The sequence below is a fragment of the Chamaea fasciata genome, unplaced genomic scaffold (genome assembly GCF_029207755.1).
Source record: "Chamaea fasciata isolate MVZ Bird 193981 ecotype frontalis unplaced genomic scaffold, bChaFas1.0.hap1 SCAF_11, whole genome shotgun sequence".
In the NCBI taxonomy this organism is placed as follows: Eukaryota; Metazoa; Chordata; class Aves; order Passeriformes; family Sylviidae; genus Chamaea; species Chamaea fasciata.
Genome location: NW_027094096.1, coordinates 21467041 through 21485917, shown reverse-complemented (window position 1 = coordinate 21485917; position 18877 = coordinate 21467041). Strand labels below are relative to the sequence as shown.

Genomic DNA, 18877 nt, shown 5'->3' with positions numbered 1-18877 from the left:
GCCTTTCCCTGAGCATCAGTTTAATACAGGGAATGGAGGAAGGGGTGAATGAAGGAGTTCTGGTTAAGATGAAATCACACAGCAGCACCAGGTTCTGCTGTCAGATTCCAAACAGTCCCGAGGCTGATAGAAACATACAAGTTTGGTTCAAAATCGAGGTTTCTGCTATGTTGTTTTTTTGGGATGCGTCATTCTGTTATTGTATTTACACTGGCACTCAAGCAGGGTCATCTCAGAGCACATGGCACAGGATTGTGTCCAGATAAGTCTGCAATATCCCCAGTGAGGAGGATGCACACCCTCTCTGGTCTCTGTCCCAGGGCTCACAGGGAAGATGCTCCTGCCCAGGTGGAACTTCCTGGGCTCAGTCCTTGCCCGTGGCTCTGGTGCCATTGCTGGGCCTGGAGCAGAGCCTGGCCCTGCTCTGCCCTCCCTGCACCCAGGGACACGGGGACACCCGGGGACACCCAGGGACACACGGGGACACCCAGGGACACCAAGGGACACACAGGGCTGAGGGCCCCTCTCAGCTGGGGCTCCTCTCCAGGCTGAGCAGCCCCAGGTCCCCCAGCCTTTCCTGGTGTTTTAAATGACGTCAAACAACTAGGTCTATTGAGTTAGCAGCAATTTAATTGAATAACAATTTGATATAAATGAATACAATTTGGTAAATATATTCAAGTATGTATATCTGGCAGTAATTAATTAATTATGATCGAGGTTTGGATAAAGCGTTACAATTTAGTCAGCACGAATCATTTCCATTTATCACACTGGGCACGGAGACGCTCCAGTGATCCCGATCCCGACTCCTGACCCCTGATCCCCGGTCCCGACCCCTGATCCCCGGTCCCGGTTCCCGGTTCCGGTCCCGCTGCCCCCGGCCCGTCAATCAGGGTCAGAGGGCGGTGCTATGCATGACGTCACCGACAGCGGGCCAATGAGGCGCGGCCACGCCTGCGTGGCGCGGGGCGGGGCGGTTCCCTCAGCGCGGCGGCGCCGGGGCCGCTCCCGGGCCGGGGCCGCTCCGCTGCCGGACATGGCGCCCGCCATCGCCGCCGAGGAGGGCGGGCGGCAGCGCCGCGCCGGCACCCGCCGGCACAGCCTGGAGCTGACGGGCGAGCCGCCCCCCGACGGGCTGCCCGCGGACACCGAGGCGCTGCTGCCGGCGCCGCCGAGGGCGCGGGGGTACCGCGCGGAGCTGGGCAGCATCCTGCTGCTGCTGGTGCTGTACGTGCTGCAGGGCATCCCGCTGGGGCTGGCGGGCAGCGTGCCGCTCATCCTGCAGAGCAAGAGCGCCAGCTACACCGACCAGGCCTTCTTCAGCTTCGTCTTCTGGCCCTTCAGCCTGAAGCTGCTGTGGGCGCCCTTGGTGGACGCCGTGTACCTGCGCGGCTTCGGGCGCCGCAAGTCGTGGCTGGTGCCCACGCAGTACGTGCTGGGGCTCTTCATGATCTACATGTCCACGCAGGTGGACGCGCTGCTGGGCGACGGCCGCGGCCGCGGCCCCGACGTGGCGGCCCTCACCGTCACCTTCTTCCTCTTCGAGTTCCTGGCGGCCACGCAGGACATCGCGGTGGACGGCTGGGCGCTGACCATGCTGTCCCGGGAGAACGTGGGCTACGCCTCCACCTGCAACTCGGTGGGGCAGACGGCCGGCTATTTCCTGGGGAACGTGCTCTTCCTGGCCCTCGAGTCTGCCTCCTTCTGCAACAAGTACCTGCGCTTCGAGCCGCAGCCGCGGGGCATCGTCACCCTCTCAGGTACGGGCTGGGATGGAGCCGGGGAATGCCTTGCTTGGGAAAGGACTTTAAGGATTCCACTATCCCAGGCGGCGGCTCCAAGCCCTATGTCCAGCCTGGCCTTGGACACTGCCAGGGAGCCAGGAGCATCTTCCCTGCCTGCATCTTCCCTGGGCACCCTGTGCCACGGCCTCCCCACCCTCCCAGGGAAGGATTTCCCCCTAATAATCGTGGTTGTATCTTCCTCAGGATGCGTCTCCCCTGAGCCTGGAGCCCTGTGTGGTTTGCCACTGGGAACCAAACAGGTTTGGTTTGTCCCTTGCCCCGTGGGAAGGCACAGCCTGCTCGGAGGCTGGCACAGCCCACTGCTCCATGCACTGGACTAAAGGTTTTTCTGGGCCAAAGCGTGTGGGAAACCTGCCTCGTCATTATCTCGGCTGATCTAAGCACTTTGGAGGAACTCTTTCTTCCCCTCCTAGTTAATGGCCATGGACTAGGTTACTCTTTAGAAAAGGCAAGCCAAAGTCTCCATCTGGGAAGAAGGTACAAGGGAATGAAAGAAAAAAGGTTCTTCCAATGTGATATTTTTCACGGAATAGAAGTGCAAGTGTTCAGGGTTGAGCATGTACCCAGTTCCTGAAGGAAGGCCTTATTTTAGTAAGTTAGGGAGGATTTGCTTTTTCTCTTTAGCAAATTAAATGGAGTGTGGTAAGCTTAACTAGCTGTTAGGGGAGGGATGTTTCTGTTTGCTGGCGTTCGGGATTTTTCTCAGAAAGGCTCGTTGTGGTGGTTTATGTTGGGGATATTACCCAGGAGATGCAAGTTTGAGGCAGGACAGGAAATCCTGGCACCACTTCTGGCTGCAGCCTCAGGGTGACCCTGGCAGTGAGGGGCACATCTCGTGGTCTGTCTCTCCTGCCCCTCTCACACTGATTGCCTTCCCTGCGCCATCTCAGAGGTCAGGTGTGCCGAAACAGGCTGGAATTGTTGTGCGAAGGGGAGTTTTGCTTTCTGTCCTGCCCTTTCCTCAGGGATGAGTCAGGGCAGCAGTTTCCAAGAGTGCTGTGCCTGCCTGGTCTGTGCAGCTCTCAGCACTGCTAACTAGTGCTCCTCTTGGCTCCCTGCTGCCAGCCTCACGTCCGGCCCACCTTAGGGAGCACAGAGTGCCCTCCAAGTGTCCCAGCTGGGTCCTGCCTTTCCCTGGTGCTGTGCAGCTCCCAGGCTGCCTGTCCCTTCCCTCTCACTGCAGTGCACACTGACGTCTTTGCTGCTGATGCAACCTGCAGGCCCTGGTGTTCAGAGAGCTTGGCTTGGCTCTGCTTCCCTCCCTGCCCAGGGTTTTGGTTGGTTGGGGTTTGTTCCTCTCAGGGCTGTTGGTATAAATGGATTTGTTGCTATTACAAAAGTGCTGGATTTAAAAGATACTATCCCAAACCCAAACAGCACCACTGCAACCTCCTAAAGCTGCCCCGGGGTGTTGGTGTGGGTGGAGTAAGGACAGCAAATAACTGACGGCTGTAGTTGCAGGATATGGTTTTCCAGGTGGTAAAAGTGGTAAGAAATTCCTGTTTCCTGCTCCTGTGGCTGGCACAGTTTGGTGTTTCCCTGGAGCAGCTGAGAGCAGCAGGAGTCACCGGCTCACCAAGGAGCACAGGGGCTCCCTGCTCCTTGCCCTGGCTGTAGTGAGCAGCAGAAAACTTCACTGCTGGGAAAGGTGAATTTTTTCTGCCAGCTCAGATCTCTGAGCACTTTTGTCATCGGCTAAGCGCAGTGCCAGGGAAAGAACAAGTCAACACTCCGTGGTCCAGAGGGGCAGCATCCTGAGGGAATGGCTGGAGCTGTGTCAGGGGAGGTTTAGGTGGAGATCAGGGGAAGATGCTATTCCCCAGAGGGTGCCCAGGCTCCCAGGGAATGGGCACAGCCCCGAGGCTGCCACAGCTCCAGGAGTGTTTGGATAACACTCCCAGGGTTGTCTTGTGCCAGGCCAGGAGTTGGGATGATCCCTGTGAGTCCATCCCGATATTCTGTGATCCTAACTCAGCTCTGAGTTGTTGAGAAGCAGCAGCATTCACTGTTCTCATTAACTCCAGGACATAATAGGGACAAATGTAAAACCATCGTCAAAGTCACCAAACCAAGGGCTGTGCTGAGCTGTGTCAGGCTGAAGTGCCAGAGAAGGAAATGGATAAAACCTTTCTGTGGGCTGAGTGTCCTGGCACATCCAGGGGTTTGTTTAGCACTTGCTGTTGAGATGACTTTTGTTTTTCTAAAAGCAGGGGAAGCTCCCTGGCTGGGTTTGTGATTCCTGCCTGGTTTGCCCATTGCAGGGTGAAGGACAGGGAAGGAGCGAGCACAGGACAAAGTGCCCCTTAAAGGCCACCCCAGTTCCCTGTGCCAGGGGCTGTGGGGCACCTGTGCATCCTGGGGACATGGACACTTACAGCTCTTGGCACCTGTCCCACCTGGGTGCCTTCTCCATGGTTGTTTCCCAGCCTCATCCAGCCCTGATCTAGTTCAAACACTTGTTCTGCCCCACCTCAGTGGTTTATTTTGTCACTAGCAGTGTAGCTGCAGAAACAAAAAAGGGATGGGGGAGGCAGCAGTGGTGGGACCAGGGAGTTTGTGGTTGAAATCTCTTTTGTAAACTCTAATTTCAAAGTTCTTTTACTTGTAGCCTGTTAATGAGGTTCCTTGAAAGGAAATATACCTTATTTTTGTGTAAACTGCCTACAGCCTCAAAAACCCCAATTTCTCTTGTCTGAACTACTATATATATATATATATAGTAGGGTTTTTTCTTTTTTTTTTTTTTTTTTTTTTTTTCTTGCTTTGCTTTGCTGCTGCTGCAGCCCCTGCAGTGCTGTGCTGCAGCTGACAGGGCTGGCCTGATCAGGAGCACTCATGTGATGATGCTCAGAGCTATTTCCATCCCCATCCTTGCACTGTGTGTCTCTCACTGCAGTGATAATGCTCAGGGTTATTATTAGAGAACTGCTCCTCTGTGTCCTTTGCAGCCTGCAGCTGTGATTTGTGAGACTCTCAGAAAATGCATCTTTCCTTGAGGATGTCTTCGGGCACCTTTTTTTTTTTTTTTTTTAAAGAGAGAGAAATCTGACAGTGTTGCTTGTGAGGTCATGTTTATTTTAGGGAAGGGAAAAGTAGCAGAAAAGCCTTTTTTTCTGTTACCCTGAGAGTGGTGGGACACAGCTGGAGCAGTCCTGGCCTGTTTTCTTCCAGGCTTGCAGAGCCTGTTCCCCAGGAGGAGAAGCAGGCAGTAACTGACTGAACCTTTGTGCTGTCCCTGCCCTTTCACCAGCCCTCTCTGCTCCTTCCCAGTCTCCCAGAGGCTGCTGGAGCTGCTCCTCACCAGGAAGATTAAAGGCTGCTCCTGTCCGCCCCTCTGCACATGGCTGAGTCCTTTCCTGCCTCTGTGGTTGAGGCAGAGGAGAGGATTATCCCGAACTGGCCATTCACTAAATCAGAAAGTACTCTTCCTGGTGGTTTTTTCCTGCCCCACATCCACGATTTAGCAGATACTGATCTGCTTAAAACTGAGCACTTGAATGCTGGCAGGTCTCCACTGCAGACAGGCAAATCTGAGGACTTCTTCCAGCTCTGTAAAAACTTTCCTCAGGCCATCTTCACACTCCTGAGTCGCTGTTTCTTCCAGGTGGGAGATGGATGTTGGGTAGGGATGCAGAGCTGAGTGTTTCCCTGACTGCCTGGGGGGCTGGGAAGGAGTTCTGCCTCTGGAGCTTCTTCCCTGTCCTCTATGACATGTGGTTTTCCTCCCTTTTCAGCCTCTAGTGTGTGTGTAATCCTTCAGCACGTTCATTTTTGCTGCTGTTCCTCCTGCAACGTGCTCTCTGTGGTAGTAACCCACCACACAGCAGGGAGGTGACCTGTTTGCTGCTGCTCCTCTGCCTCAGCCCCAGCAAACACTTCCTTTCACAGGAGGGCACAGCTGTGCCCCTCACTGTAGGTACCTCTGTGCTTGTGGTTTGCTTTTGCTGCTTGTTTTTATTCCACTTCGATTATTAGGTTTGTACTCTACAACTGTCAATCATGGCTGCTACCAAGAAATCTTTATTTTCCCCTCCAGATTTCCTGTTTTTCTGGGGAGCTGTCTTCCTAGTCACCACTACATTGGTTGCCTTTTTGAAAAAGGAAAACCAGGAGCTAATACCAGCAAAGGAAGAAACAAAAGGCATCACTGACACATACAGGCTGCTGTTCTCAATAATCAAGATGCCAGCAGTTCTTACTTTCTGTCTCTTGATCCTCACTTCAAAAGTAAGTAAATGCATTTAAGAATTGTTAAATGCTGGCATCAGAGTCTGGCAGGGATGTAACTTAGTTTTGCGATTGGCTGTCAGCAGAGTTGTGAATTTTCATATGAAATTTAAGCAGAATGGCTGAGCAGGGCTGTGCAGCAGAAAAGCTCTGTGTGAGCTTTTGTGTTTAACACAAGCATTGAAGAGAAGTTTGGTGGCAATGTGATATTAAAGTACATTTCTAAACAGGCTGTGTAGCCTGCAGTTAAAAGGACAGAAAATGTTTTCTTTTTAGCTCAGAATCCCCAGCTCTGTCCAGGCTGGGTTTCCATGGCTCCTAGCTGGACATTGAGGATGCCAAGAGCAGTGAAGGCACAGGAATGAATGGCAGTGCTGCTTAATGTTCTTGGGATGGTTTTGGCTCTGATGACAATGAGAGTGTGCAAGTGTAGAACATGTAGAACTAATTTGGAAATCAAATCAGGGACAGAAGTGACTTGTCCAGTATCCCATTTCTCAGTTTACTTGATAGGGAATAAATTGAATTTCTAGCCAAACTGCCTGTTCTCCACAGCTTATTTTGTCTCCTTGCCATTGCAGGTTGGGTTTTCAGCAGCAGATGCTGTAACAGGACTCAAACTGGTGGAGGAGGGAGTCCCCAAAGAGCACCTGGCTCTGCTGGCAGTTCCAATGGTTCCTTTGCAGATCATCCTGCCCCTGATCATCAGTAAATACACAGCGGGCCCCCAGCCCCTGAACACCTTCTACAAAGCCATGCCTTACAGGTAAAGCCTCATTTTAGTGACACCCAGTCATGTGTGTGCTCAGTTTGTGTGTTCACATCACGTGCAGGGCTTTGTGTGTAACTCTCTGACTTCCAGGTGCAGAGTGTGTCAGGATTGTCACAGTGAGTCAAACTGGTTCCTGCAGTGTCACTGTGTGGAAGCAGAGCATGAGGTGTTTGGAATGTGCATGTGCAGCAGTGCTCTCCTGCTTAACAATGTCACTGCTCGTCAAACATTTGATACCTAATGCTGAGATAGAAATAGGTGTAACTCTTCAGATCTAAACTATTTTAATGTGCTTTCTGTGGTTGTTCAGTGGTTGCTTTGTGTTGAGGAAATACATGGAGAGAATTGCTTGGAATAACAAATCATCTTTCTCATCCCTCCAGGTTGCTGCTTGGCCTGGAATTTGCTTTCCTGGTGTGGTGGGCTCCTAAAGTAAAGCATGAGGGAGGATTTCCTCTCTACTACTACGCTGTGGTGGTGCTGAGTTATGCTCTACACCAGGTAACACTCACTGTGTGGGGAGGGGAGATGCTGTTCCCTGTCCTGCCCTGGGTCACACTGGAACCCCTCCAAGCCTGCCCTGTGCTGTGTGGCAGGATTGACTTCTCATACTCTTGCCAGTGTTACTCTCCCTGTTCCCTGTACTCTGTTCGCCATCATCTGTGGAGCTACCTTTATTTTTCCATATCTGGTGTAGCTCCCCAGATTCCTTTTTCCCCAGACCTAGAAACTCAAAAGCACAGAGGAGCTGGAGAAATCCCAGAACTGTGTCTGAGCTTGATAGGCATGCTGATGAATGTGCTGCTTGTGCAGATAAATAAAGTTATGTGACTCTGATCCTAGGAAAAAAAAAACCCAACTTGATTGTTGGAGGAGCTTCATGATGGATCTGATCCAAAGGCTTGGGAAACCAGCACCTGATGCAGCGTGGTCTTTGGATCAGAGCTGAAATGCATGCAGTGCCTCGAGGGGTGGCTGGAAATGCACAGGGCTGTTTTTGGGTGCTATTCTAGCTGGCTGATTGTGTTTCAGTTTGATTACCCAAGTCCTGCCAGTGCATGCGAGGCTGGAGCTGTTGCAGCACGACTTGAGACAGGCAGCCAGGCCACTCCCGCGTGAGCCCGGGGACAGGCTGCAAGAGGAACTGCTGCTGGATGCTCCCCTCAGGGCTGCTGAGTTCAGGGGGTCTCTGAGCAGGTTTTCCTGCTGGGGGTTTGTGTGTCAGTGGCCTGTGTCTGTCCCCTCAGATCACCCTGTACAGCATGTACGTGGCCATCATGGCCTTCAACGCCAAGGTCAGCGACCCGCTCATCGGGGGCACCTACATGACCCTGCTCAACACCGTGTCCAACCTGGGGGGGAACTGGCCCTCCACGGTGGCCCTGTGGCTGGTGGACCCCCTGACAGTGAAGGAGTGTCAGGGGGCCCAGGGCCACCACACCTGTGCCACTGCAGCGGCCGCAGAGGTGAGCCTGGGGACGGGGGAGGTCTCTGCTCGGTGTCTCAATTAAATGGCTCCTTGCAGCGTTTTATTTTTGCCTCTGAAAACTTTCACAATGTATAGCTTGTGCTTAAAATTTCCCACTGATGGAGCTCATTGTCCTGTGTGATAAAATCCAGTCTGCCAGCACCTGCACAGTCTGAATAACCAGCCCCTTACCCAGGGTTTGCAGCTGCAGAGGAGTGAGCCCTTTCTTCCCGTGCTGGGCTGGGGTAGGAGCACCAGGCTGGTGCCACATTCTGTGCAGTGTCAGGAGGCTGTAGGGATGGTTTTGAGTTGTGCAGCAGGCCCTCTGTCCTTGGCAGGATCTCTGTCCCCCAGGGCCCTCCATTTCTGTGGTAGGTTTTTCTTCCTCCTGTCTCCTTATCTGCCTGCCTTGGTACCTTCTCCAAGATGCTGCTCTGCTCTCTGATTGTGGTGTCCGTTTTCCTCATGAAATCAAGTGGGACTGGCTGCCTGCCCAGTTCTGGGAGCCCTGTGGAAGAGAACAAAGAACTCGCTGTACACAGATCAAACAACAGGACACAAAACTGCTGGGAAAGCAACATTTCAAATTCACCTCCTCACAGCAAATGAGACATTTGACATGGCTGAAGAGTGGAAATGTTTGGTGGTTTTTGTTTTTTTTTGTCTCTGCTCATGACTGAGATTTATTGCACTCCTGAATGCCAGGATGCTCTAAATGATCAAAGTGTTCTGGAGTCCAGCATGACTTGTATAAATTGGAGTTGCAGTTTTTGCTGGTGCAGAGGAGAAACTGCTTCTGCAGCAGATGCTTTCCCAGCCCCTCATTCATTAGCTTGTCACTAATTAGGTTCCTTGTGTCTCAGCCTCTAGTGAGCTTGAGTCCTTCCTCCTTCACCCCACTCCTGATTTTTTTCTCACATCCTCCTGGTTGGTGACATTCCACCACCACCACCACTCCCTTATTCCTAATCTCATTTTGACATGTCTCAGAATAATGAAAATGCTGGCAGAGCCTCAGATCAGGAGTGATTAATCCTGGGATTAGAGCAGTGTTGAAAGGCAAACAACAGCAGAGACAATCCTGACCTGTACGATCACCCTGTGAATGCTGGGGGTTTTCTTCCAGTTCAAAACCATCCTGGGCATGTTTCTGCCAGATGCAGAATCACAGAATCATGGATTGGAAGGACCTTAAAGCCCATCCAGTCCCACCCCCTGCCATGGGCAGGGACACCTCCTACTATCCCAGGCTGCTCCATGCTGTGTCCAGCCTGGCCTTGGACATTTCCAGCTCTGGGGAGTCCACAGCATGAATGGCTGGGAAAAAAAAATTATCTTTTTCAATGAGATTGGGAGCAGTGGCTGCACCTGCAGGCCAGCAGGGACCGTGGGGCCGTTTCTGTTTTCTGCATTTTGCCCTTTGGGCTGATGTGCTCCATTTCCCACATGTCTAGAGCAGGTTTGGTACTTTTTTACTCCATAAGCTCAAAAGCCTCCCTGACCAGCAGCGCAGGAAACAACAAAGAGTAAACAACTCTGTTTAGTCACGAGCAGCAGCTGTGGGGTGCTGTGTGCTCAGGAACCATGCTCTGTTTCAGCTGTGCACAGCAGCTGGGGGCTCCTGCGTGACCACCCTGGACGGTTACTACGTGGAGTCCGTCATCTGCGTCATCCTGGGCTTCGCCTGGTGGTTCTTCCTGGGACCAAAGTTCAAGAAGCTGCAGGACGAGGGACAGTCTTCGTGGAAGTGCAAGAGGAGCAATTGATGCACTCGGGTGTTGGATGGACCAGCCAGGTGGTTTTGGTTTTATTACAGAGACGTATCCCATAATCAGCACCCCGGAACCTCGGTGTCTGTGTGGCCGAGGCAGGGCCGCCATGTGTGGCACCACTGCCCTCCCCACAGCACAGGGTCAGTTCAGAAAGGAATGGCTAAAGCAGCACCTCAGTGCTCCATGCTTCCCCCTGACTCCACGGGGCACCTCTGGGAAAGCTCCTCGTGCCCTGGCTGTAGAGGCAGCAGCATTGCCAGCTGAGTGCCAGCTTTTATTTTCACCCAGAAATGATCTGACAGGGCAGCTGACCCAGGAGAGGATGCCCAAGGCATTCTGACTTGGAGGTTAAGCACAGTGCCACGGAATTCCTTGTGGGAAGATCCGTGTGAGATCCGTCTGTGGGCTTTGCTTCTTCTCACTTTCTGAACTGTAACCACGCCTCAAAAGGATGAAATGTTCCGGAGATTCTTTTAAATGTATTTTCTGGCTTTTATAAGCTTTAAAGATTTATAAGAAAAATATTTTTATAAGCAAATTACATTTGTTTAATTTATTTCCGCTGTTTCGAGGCAGTTTGATTTACGTTCGAGGTACTTTCTTGAGGGCAGAGTGCTGTACGGTAGGACTGGAGTAACGCACAATCCTCTGAGCCTTGAGTCCTGCAGCTGGAGCTGGAGGTGCTTCCCATGGGAGGGCACAGGGGCCTTTGGAAGGGGGGAGTTGATAGAGCAAAGCCTATCCATAGATTTTCCAGGCTGTATTACTAAAATTGGAATATTCATTCTCCAAAGCAGTGGGAGCAGGGAGCCGGGGGTGTGAGGAGAGTGAGTTGGTGATGACAAAGTTGCCAAATTCCCCTGGAGCTGGTGCAGGACTGGCCCTCACACAAATCAAAGGGGCACAGTCCTGTGGCAGAGCTGCTGCAGAATTCACTGCTGGTGCCATATGCTGGAAACATTCCCGCTGGATTTCTCCCCCCGGGCTCCCTCCTGAGTGCCTTAGGGACCCACAGGGGCTGGAGAGGCACTCGGACCCCGCTGGGTGTACGGAACATTGGTATTAAACACAAAAACCATTAAACATCCCTTGGAAAGGTGCCCGAGCTTCTCTGCTGTGTTTTGTGTCAGTATTTGAAGGATTGGGCTGGGAGGGGGGTTGGGATCTGCTGCTGCTGTGTGTTTTGGGGCAAGAGTGACCCAATACCACCTTTGGAGTTTCTGGGGGGGTGTACAGAGTCTCCTTGGCATCAGGAGTAAGGAGGGGGCTGGAAGAGGACACTGTGACCTCCTGCTTGGCTGGACGCTGTCTCCTGTCCTCTGTCCCCTCTGCCTTGAGGGACACACCTCACAGTTTGCTTCAGGCACAGCACAACCACTGGGGCTAAGTGAAATCACATGAGTTTTACTGCCCAAGCTGAACATCGTCCAATTTCCCCTCCGCAGAAGAACAAAATCAACATAGAAATATATCAGATTGGTGGCAGCATCTTTCAGTCCCTGTCCCACCATCTCCACTGCATTCACTCTATGAAGCACTGCAGTTCTGTTTCCTCACTGGAACCATGGGCTGCTTAATTAATTACATACCTAGAGGGGTTGTTTTAACTTTTCTGATTGTGAGGGAAAACTTCAAGTGCAGAAGCTGAGAAATTAAATTTGCTGTGTATTAGATTTGGGGTTTTACCTTGCAATTTTTTTTTCACTGTTTCTAAAGGTGCCAGTGAAACTTGTCACTAATAAAGATGAGTTAAGGATTGCTTATCAGTAATTAGATTATCTCAACAGCATCAAAGTTGCACATAAACTCCAAATCGGTAGGAATAGATGTTACCTGAAATAAATGTGTCCTTTTTCAAACTGGTGAAACAAGTTATGGATTAGTGCTTTTAATTTAAGTAGCAGTTTTGTAAGTTGGAAATGTTGCTGCTGTGCCAGGCCCTTAGCAGGCTGCTGAAGAGCACCCATAAAATTTTGATCTTGCTACTTTTTTTTTTCTACCAGCTCTCTTTGAAAGTAATTTTTCTTTTTAACATGAGAGTTATTGCAGACTTAAACACCTTTAACATTAAAAACCACAAAAAAAACCCAAAAACAAAAAAACCCACCCCAAAACAACAAGAATAACAAACCACACAAATTAAAAATGTCAAGAAGAAAGGAGCATGTGAAGGGTCAGAGGAGGTGAGGTACAGGTTTGAGGGGCTCAGTGCAGAGCTCAACCTCGAGAAGGCTCCAGGGAGAGCTCCGAGCCCCTGGCAGGGCCTGAAGGGGCTCCAGGAGAGCTGGAGAGGGACTGGGGACAAGGGATGGAGGGGCAGGACGCAGAGAATGGCTTCCCACTGTTCCAGGGGAGGGCTGGATGGGGGATTGGGAAGGAATTCCTGGCTGGGCTGGAATTCCCAGAGAAGCCGTGGCTGTCCCTGGATCCCTGGTAGTGTCCTGGGCAGGGCTGCTCGGGGCCGGTGTTGCTCCACGGCACGGTGGTATCGGGCGGTGTTTCCCGGTTCCGGTATCACCGGGCGGCGTTTCCCCGCCCCGGTAGCACCGGGCAGTATTTCCCGGTATCACCGGGCGGTGTTTCCCGGGGCACCGGGCGGCGTTTCCCGCTCCCGCGGGGGCGCTCGGGACGCGGCCATGCCGGAGCAGGGCGGCGGCGGCGGCTCGGAGCGCGCCGCGCTGGCCCTGGCCCGCCTGTCCGAGTGGGCGGACGCGCACCTGGGGCTGCTGCGGGTACCGGGGCCGGGCGGGCACCGGGGCCGGGCGGGCACCGGGGCCGGGGGCGCCCGCTGGGCCCGGCTGAGCCCCGTTCTCCCCTGCAGGGCCTGATCGCCGGCACGGCCGTGGCCGGGGTGTTGCTGCTGGCGCGGAGCCTCCGCGTGGTGAGTGCGGGACCGGGCCCGGGGGTGCGGGGGAGCCCGGCACGGCTGCTCAGAACGGGGGATAGCCCTACACGGTCGCTCAGAATCGCGGAGAACCCCGCACCGCCCCTCAGAACCGGGGGAACCGTGGCGGAGGCCCGGGCCTGTCCCGCCCGGGCTGTCCCGGCCGCAGCGCCGGAGCAATCCCCGTGTTTTGTTCTGCTTTGCGCAAAGCAGGAGCTGGTGGTTCCCGCGAAAGGCTCCGCACTCCTCAGTACCGAACATAATTTATGTATTCAGACAACGAGTCAGCATTCACTGCTTACAGATCCCGTAGCTTTTCTGTTAATTCCCGCTCAGCCCCCCGTGTGTCAGCCGTGGCTGTGGTTCCTCGTGCTGATCAGTCCAGGCGCAGCCCTTCCCTCCCTCCTGAGTCCAGGGCTCCTTTGGGATGGGTGCTCAGTGGGTCAGCGCTGCAGGAATTACCTTTTCCTCAGCCTCCCCTCCTGGTGGCTCCCGCCCGGACAGCCCATTCATCTGGGCATTGTCTTCCCTCCTCCTTAAAACTAAAGATTAGCCAAGCGTGCAAGGTTCACAATGCGATTGCTTCATCATAACGGTCCTGCTGCAGCTACTGATTAACAAGTGAAAAAAAGCAGCGAAGTTTGAGTCAGGTCTTGAGGGGTTCGATATCCTGTGGCATCTCCACGTTCTTATCTCTTATCCCTCGTTGTCGCCTGTTCCTGAAGCCCCTGGGAGGGGTAGTGGCCCCCTTGCCTGCCCCACTGTGGAGCTCCAGCACCATCCCCTGTCCAGACACAGCTGAAACAGCCGCTTGCCTCGTGTGTCCGCTGCCCTTCCACACACCGAACTGCTTCTGAATGGTTTTACACTTCACCCAAATCTTCCCGCACTCGCAGGACGGTCAGGTCACGCTGGACTAGCACCACGCTGCTCACTCCTGGAGAAGCTGAACCTCCACGGGCAGGACCCACAGGGGTCCAGCTGCTTAAAAAAAATCACAGTCACCTTCATCTTCCCCCTTCACGATTCCAAATAGCACAGGAGAACATTTGTGCGGAGTTTTTACTTAAAAATCCTCCCAGAAAACATGAACTACAGATGTTGCCAGAATTTTTTTTCTCTCTTTCTTGTTTGGTTGGTTTTGACCCAAGGGCCTGTGAATGCATTAACCTGGCTGGTGGAGCTTCCAGGACAAACGAGATCAGCTTTGAACAACTTTTGTTCCTAAAAACCTTCAGCCTTCCTGCCTGCAAGGTCCCCAATTCCCGTGTTCCTGGTGGGAGGCCCTATGGACTGCAGGGGGGGAGGTTTGCTGAATAAATAACACACAGGAAACATTTAGCTGTGGTGTTTTGGAGGGTTTTGGTTTTTATTTCCTAGCAGTTGTACATCAGTGCCCATCGGGTAGATCAGTTGCTCTGCTAAGGCCTCTCACAGTGAGACCTCAGTGTCTTAAATTTTGGGGGTCTTAATTTTTTGGGGTCCTTTTCCCTCACCCCAAACGTGTGGCTGCTCCATTCCTGTGCCACAGCCCAAGTCTTTGCCGCTGCTCAGCTTGCTTTTCCTGTGCGATCACATAACCATCCCCTTCGGGTCCTCCCAGCCAGTAGTATCAAATTTAATCTTCTTGTGATCTTCTCAGAGCTGTTCACCTGCCTTTGTCCCTCTCCTGGTTTCCTGGGGCATCAAAGGCGGGGTTGTTTCTGCTCTCCCCGCTCCGCCTTTGTTTTCAGCGTGTCTGTCCTTTGGTTTCCTTTCACCCCCATCCCAGCCCCATTCAGGCTGCTTCTAAAACACTCTTTTCTCGGGGAATAGAGTAAACTTCAATAGGCACTGCTCGAAAAACGGCAGTTTCTGTTCTTTCTCTAAACCTGGTTTTTATGTCCACGCCAAAGTTGCAAAATAAATGCAAGGCTGTAAAATAAAAATAGGGAAAATGGTAAAGTGTGGAGAGGCTGGCACAGCTTCTGCAGCTGATCACCATGAACTATAGATCTATAGTTACTTGCCCGTGGTGTCTAATAATAGAGGTGTACTTTCCCAAAGTAGTTTAAGAAGTTGGATTTAGTGTGGCTGTTAACTGCTCTCTATTTTTTATTTAAATTTTGTCTTTCTCTTCCTTCCATCAACAGACAACCAAGTTCACAAGTCCTTTGGAGATACCTGTGGAGTTCGTAGAAAAGAATGTAAAACTGAGGGGGAAATTACATCACATCACAGAGAAAGGCCTGGAAGTTGAGCACATTCCCATCACCGTTCCTTTCATCTCAGCCATCCAGAAAAAATGTGAGTAATGGGGAAAAGAGTGTGAAGAGCAAGGGCAGAAATGAAGTTTGCTGCTCTTAGAGTGGCTGCAAGATTGAGAGGAAGGGTTGAGGCACATTTCCAGCTCTGCATTTTGGTCTTCCTGTGCTTTGCAGGTGGGAAACTGGGGAATAAAAGACATGAGGAGACCAGTACAAGAGAGTTTGTCACCACAGTGTGGTAATCTTTACAGTTACTGTGATATTTTCCGGCAGCAGAAGTGAGCACTCAGGCAGTGCTTCTGTTTGCACAGCTCATCTCATTCCTGGCAAAAAGCCTCTGTTGGGATTGTGCTTTTATTTGCAGACACACATTTTTGGGGACAGTTTTGGTGTCAGAAACAAACTGCCCATCAAGTCTGTGACTCTCACACTGTCTATGCAGACACCAGCAGGTGCTGATGCTTCTGCCCCTTTGGATGAAGGATAGGGACTGAGAGTGGGAGCAGATCTTTCCCTTTGCACACAAAATAAACCAAAACTCATTTTGATCTAGTCAGTCTTGAATTTATGTATTTTTTTCCTGAAGAACAGATGAGATCAAATTGCTGTTTGCTTTGAGAAACTAAAAGGGAATTTTTTTAGCCTGTGGGAATCAATTCATGACCAACAGCTGAGGGTGTGTGCAGAGCAAAGGCTGAGCTTTCCCCAGCCCCAGGTTTGTCCCTTTCCCTTGCAGGGCAGCCCGAGGGGCTGCTGCTGATCCGTCTGGCCGGGGTGGAGCTGGCTCCAGGGGGCACAGCCTGGCTGAGGCAGGAGCTGCTCCCCAAACAGCCCCTGTGGTTCCAGCTCCTGGGGAGGGACAGCTCGGCCCTGGACTGCCTCGTTCTAGTGCACAAGGTAAAGACAGACACAAAAACTGGCTCTTGTCTGCAGTTTTAGATGTGACTGTAGTCACGCTGTTATCTTCAGTACATTTAACACGTGTTATTATTTATGATTTATCTCCCTCGGCGTGGATTTTAAATGTTGCATTTGCAAATCTGATTGCAGGAGCAGTCGTTTTCCTGACTGATTCATGGCAGGAATGTGCTTCTCTGCCAGTGCCAAAAAGGCATCCTATAGTTCTGATTAGCCTAATGTTTGCCATCCAGTGTTCCCTCACAAATGCCTTCCGTTATAGAACCACAGCGTGGTGTGGGTTGGAAGGGACTTAGAGACCAGCCAGTCCCAGCCCATGGGCAGGGACACCTCCCACTGTCCCAGGTGCTCCAAGCCCTGTCCAGGACATCCTTGGACACTTCAGAGATCCAGGGGCAGCCACAGCTTCTCTGGGCACCCTGTGCCAGGGCCTCACCTCCCTCACACTGGAGTTGGGTTTTAAGTCCCCTGAATTCCTCTTCACCTTTAAATTCTTCTGCCAAAGCATAGATACAGCCATGAGTAAAGCTTGTACCTCTGAGGCAGTTCACACCCAAATAACCCTGTTTCAGTGATGAATATCTTGTTATTGTGGTTTTTTACAGGGTGGATTTCTCAGCACGTGCTTGAACGAAGAGCTCTTGAGACAAGGGCTGGCCAGAGCAGCCCAGATTGAGGGGCTGCCTCACCACTCCCACCTCTACTGGAAACTGCACAAAAGGCTCCTCCGGGCTGAGCTGAAGGCTGTGAAGAAAAATAAAGGCATATGGAAAGAACAAAGCTACTCTGAAAGAGTCCAGGAGCACATAAGCAGCAATAAATTCCTGCAGAGGCTGAAAGAGTTTGTGAGCTGGGTTAGAAGCTCTGTTGGCAGGTGAAGAGGTGGGGAATGCAGCTCCCCAGCTTAGGGGATTTGTGTATGTTTGTGATCACAAACAGTGCTGGGATATTGAGGGTCCCTGTCTCGAACACAAACCCCACAGTTAATGGGTTACACAGAATATAAACCCCCAGTTCATGGTTATTTAGACTATATTCCATATTGCAACCCACATGGGATTGAAGTTTAGTAGTAGGCCACCAACGAAAATGTTCCGATGCCAAACTTCTCCACAGTGATGTCTTAAATTAGTTATCCAATTTCCCACTTGCTGAACTTCTCCAAGCTGTGCCGCCCTGTGCAGATCTGAGGGGCACCTCAAACCCCATGTCAGGCCTTTACGAAGCTCATGGGATGTGTTTAAACACCTTTTTGTTTGGATTATGTTCCTACAATACTTTTTAGGTGTAATTTGTGGTTTAAAACTCGTTCATCTTGAATAATGGGTTGCTTTGTTAGTGATATAAAAGGTGATTTGTTATGGCTGATCTTAAAAAGCTGATAAGGTTGTAATAACTGAAGTTCCTCAGGGGGAAAAAATCAGTCGGTGTATCAAAGAATATAATGTCAGGAATCCAAATTTTTCAAAGACAACTTCCATTTGAAGAGGAAAAACCTGTGTTGTTTCTTTCTGATGATTCTGTAAGTATCTGAAATTGGATGAATATAAAACTTTAACATGAAATTTGACATGGAGGAGCAGACTGGGCTAAGAACTTGAATTCTTGCTTTATTTTTGATACACATGTGAAGTATATGAGTGTATTACTATTTATGTTGTAAATATTCTCAGAATAAAGATTGAATTTCTTAAGTTCGTTGTTACATGTCTTATATACCAAGCCCTTGACCCTTGTGTAACCTCCCACAGTCCCGATATTTATTTAAAGTGAAGTGTTTTACAGATTTTCTTTCTTTCTGTGTGATTGCTTTCCAGTGAAACACTGGGGGGAAGAGTGTGGTACAAAAGCCCCGTAATAATTGAACACTGCTTTTCTGGCAATGCTACATTAGCATTTTCTCTGCTGACTTCAGGGCAAAGTTGTGACTCTTGAGACCCTTAAAAAACCCCAGTTTCCTTGGGTAAGAATAGATGTCAGTGGTTCTTTATTCCTTTTGTTCCTGGTCCTCCCAGGGTGAGGCTGGTGCTAGGGAGCAGCGAGCCATGAAATACCTGCAGTGTCTCAGCAGAGCCCAGCGTGGGGGACAGGGGAGGCAGCTCTGGGGCAGCACACCGGGTGTCTGTGCCTGTTTGAAAATGGAAAATACGAAAAGTGAGATTCTGGGTTTATGCATAAGACAGCGAAGGGCTGAGCCAGCCACCCCCGTGTCCTTGGACGTGAAACTCATCAGTCAGTCAGGGATTTGGGGCTGGCTGTGGCACCCTCCAGAGCAAAACTCAAAGCTGAGTTTTAACCCCAAAGTACACATTCAGGCTCAGCAATAATCCACTCCTCGTGGGGCTTTATGTGTTCCTACATCTGGGATGTAGGAGCTTTTCCAAGCTGGGCAAAATTGTACACTTGTGATTTATTTTCCGTAATAATTAAATATAATTCTGGACTTCGCACTTCTGTTCTGGAGATGAGTCACGGGAGGATTTATCACAAAAATCCACTGTAAAGCTGAGAGAAAAGTCTCAGGAAGCCACATGCTACACTTCTAGCAAGCAGAGATTGAGGTGTGGGCGAGTGTGAACCGAGTGTGTTGTTCCCTCACATGGATTTGGGCTTGCAGTGACAAATGATTTCTTGAGGGTCAGGTCCTGTAATTGTTTGTTAATGCTGTTTTCCTTATCACGCAGGGCTTATCTTTAAGAAAAAAAAAAAAACAAAAAAACAACCCAACCCACCAGCACACCCTCCCCCCTCAGAAAGTGCCCAATTCAGTTCAAAGCTGTGC

The 18877-nt window shown here is 51.1% G+C and overlaps 2 protein-coding genes across 2 annotated transcripts; both read left to right on the top strand.

The window, feature by feature from the left end:
• Window positions 1-981: 981 nt before the first annotated feature.
• SLC33A1 (solute carrier family 33 member 1) lies at window positions 982-11147 on the top strand. The gene is made up of 6 exons (XM_066193630.1): window positions 982-1763; window positions 5845-6035; window positions 6617-6801; window positions 7191-7308; window positions 8055-8273; window positions 9874-11147. The coding sequence occupies exons 1-6, from the start codon at window positions 1040-1042 to the stop codon at window positions 10039-10041; spliced, it is 1605 nt and encodes a 534-aa protein (XP_066049727.1). The 5' UTR covers window positions 982-1039; the 3' UTR covers window positions 10042-11147.
• A 1497-nt stretch (window positions 11148-12644) lies between these two features.
• Window positions 12645-17789, top strand: CUNH3orf33 (chromosome unknown C3orf33 homolog). Its single transcript, XM_066193631.1, has 5 exons — window positions 12645-12779; window positions 12869-12928; window positions 15064-15217; window positions 15914-16074; window positions 16701-17789. The coding sequence occupies exons 1-5, from the start codon at window positions 12684-12686 to the stop codon at window positions 16971-16973; spliced, it is 744 nt and encodes a 247-aa protein (XP_066049728.1). The 5' UTR covers window positions 12645-12683; the 3' UTR covers window positions 16974-17789.
• The last annotated feature ends 1088 nt before the right edge of the window (window positions 17790-18877 follow it).

Coding starts and splice junctions, on each gene's coding strand:
- SLC33A1 (XM_066193630.1), top strand. CDS start 1,040: ATGGCGCCCGCCATCGCCGCCGAGGAGGGCGGGCGGCAGCGCCGCGCC. Junction 7,309..8,054: donor TGAGTTATGCTCTACACCAG/GTAACACTCACT, acceptor CTGTCCCCTCAG/ATCACCCTGTACAGCATGTA. Junction 8,274..9,873: donor CCACTGCAGCGGCCGCAGAG/GTGAGCCTGGGG, acceptor GCTCTGTTTCAG/CTGTGCACAGCAGCTGGGGG.
- CUNH3orf33 (XM_066193631.1), top strand. CDS start 12,684: ATGCCGGAGCAGGGCGGCGGCGGCGGCTCGGAGCGCGCCGCGCTGGCC. Junction 12,780..12,868: donor CGCACCTGGGGCTGCTGCGG/GTACCGGGGCCG, acceptor TCTCCCCTGCAG/GGCCTGATCGCCGGCACGGC. Junction 12,929..15,063: donor TGGCGCGGAGCCTCCGCGTG/GTGAGTGCGGGA, acceptor TTCCATCAACAG/ACAACCAAGTTCACAAGTCC.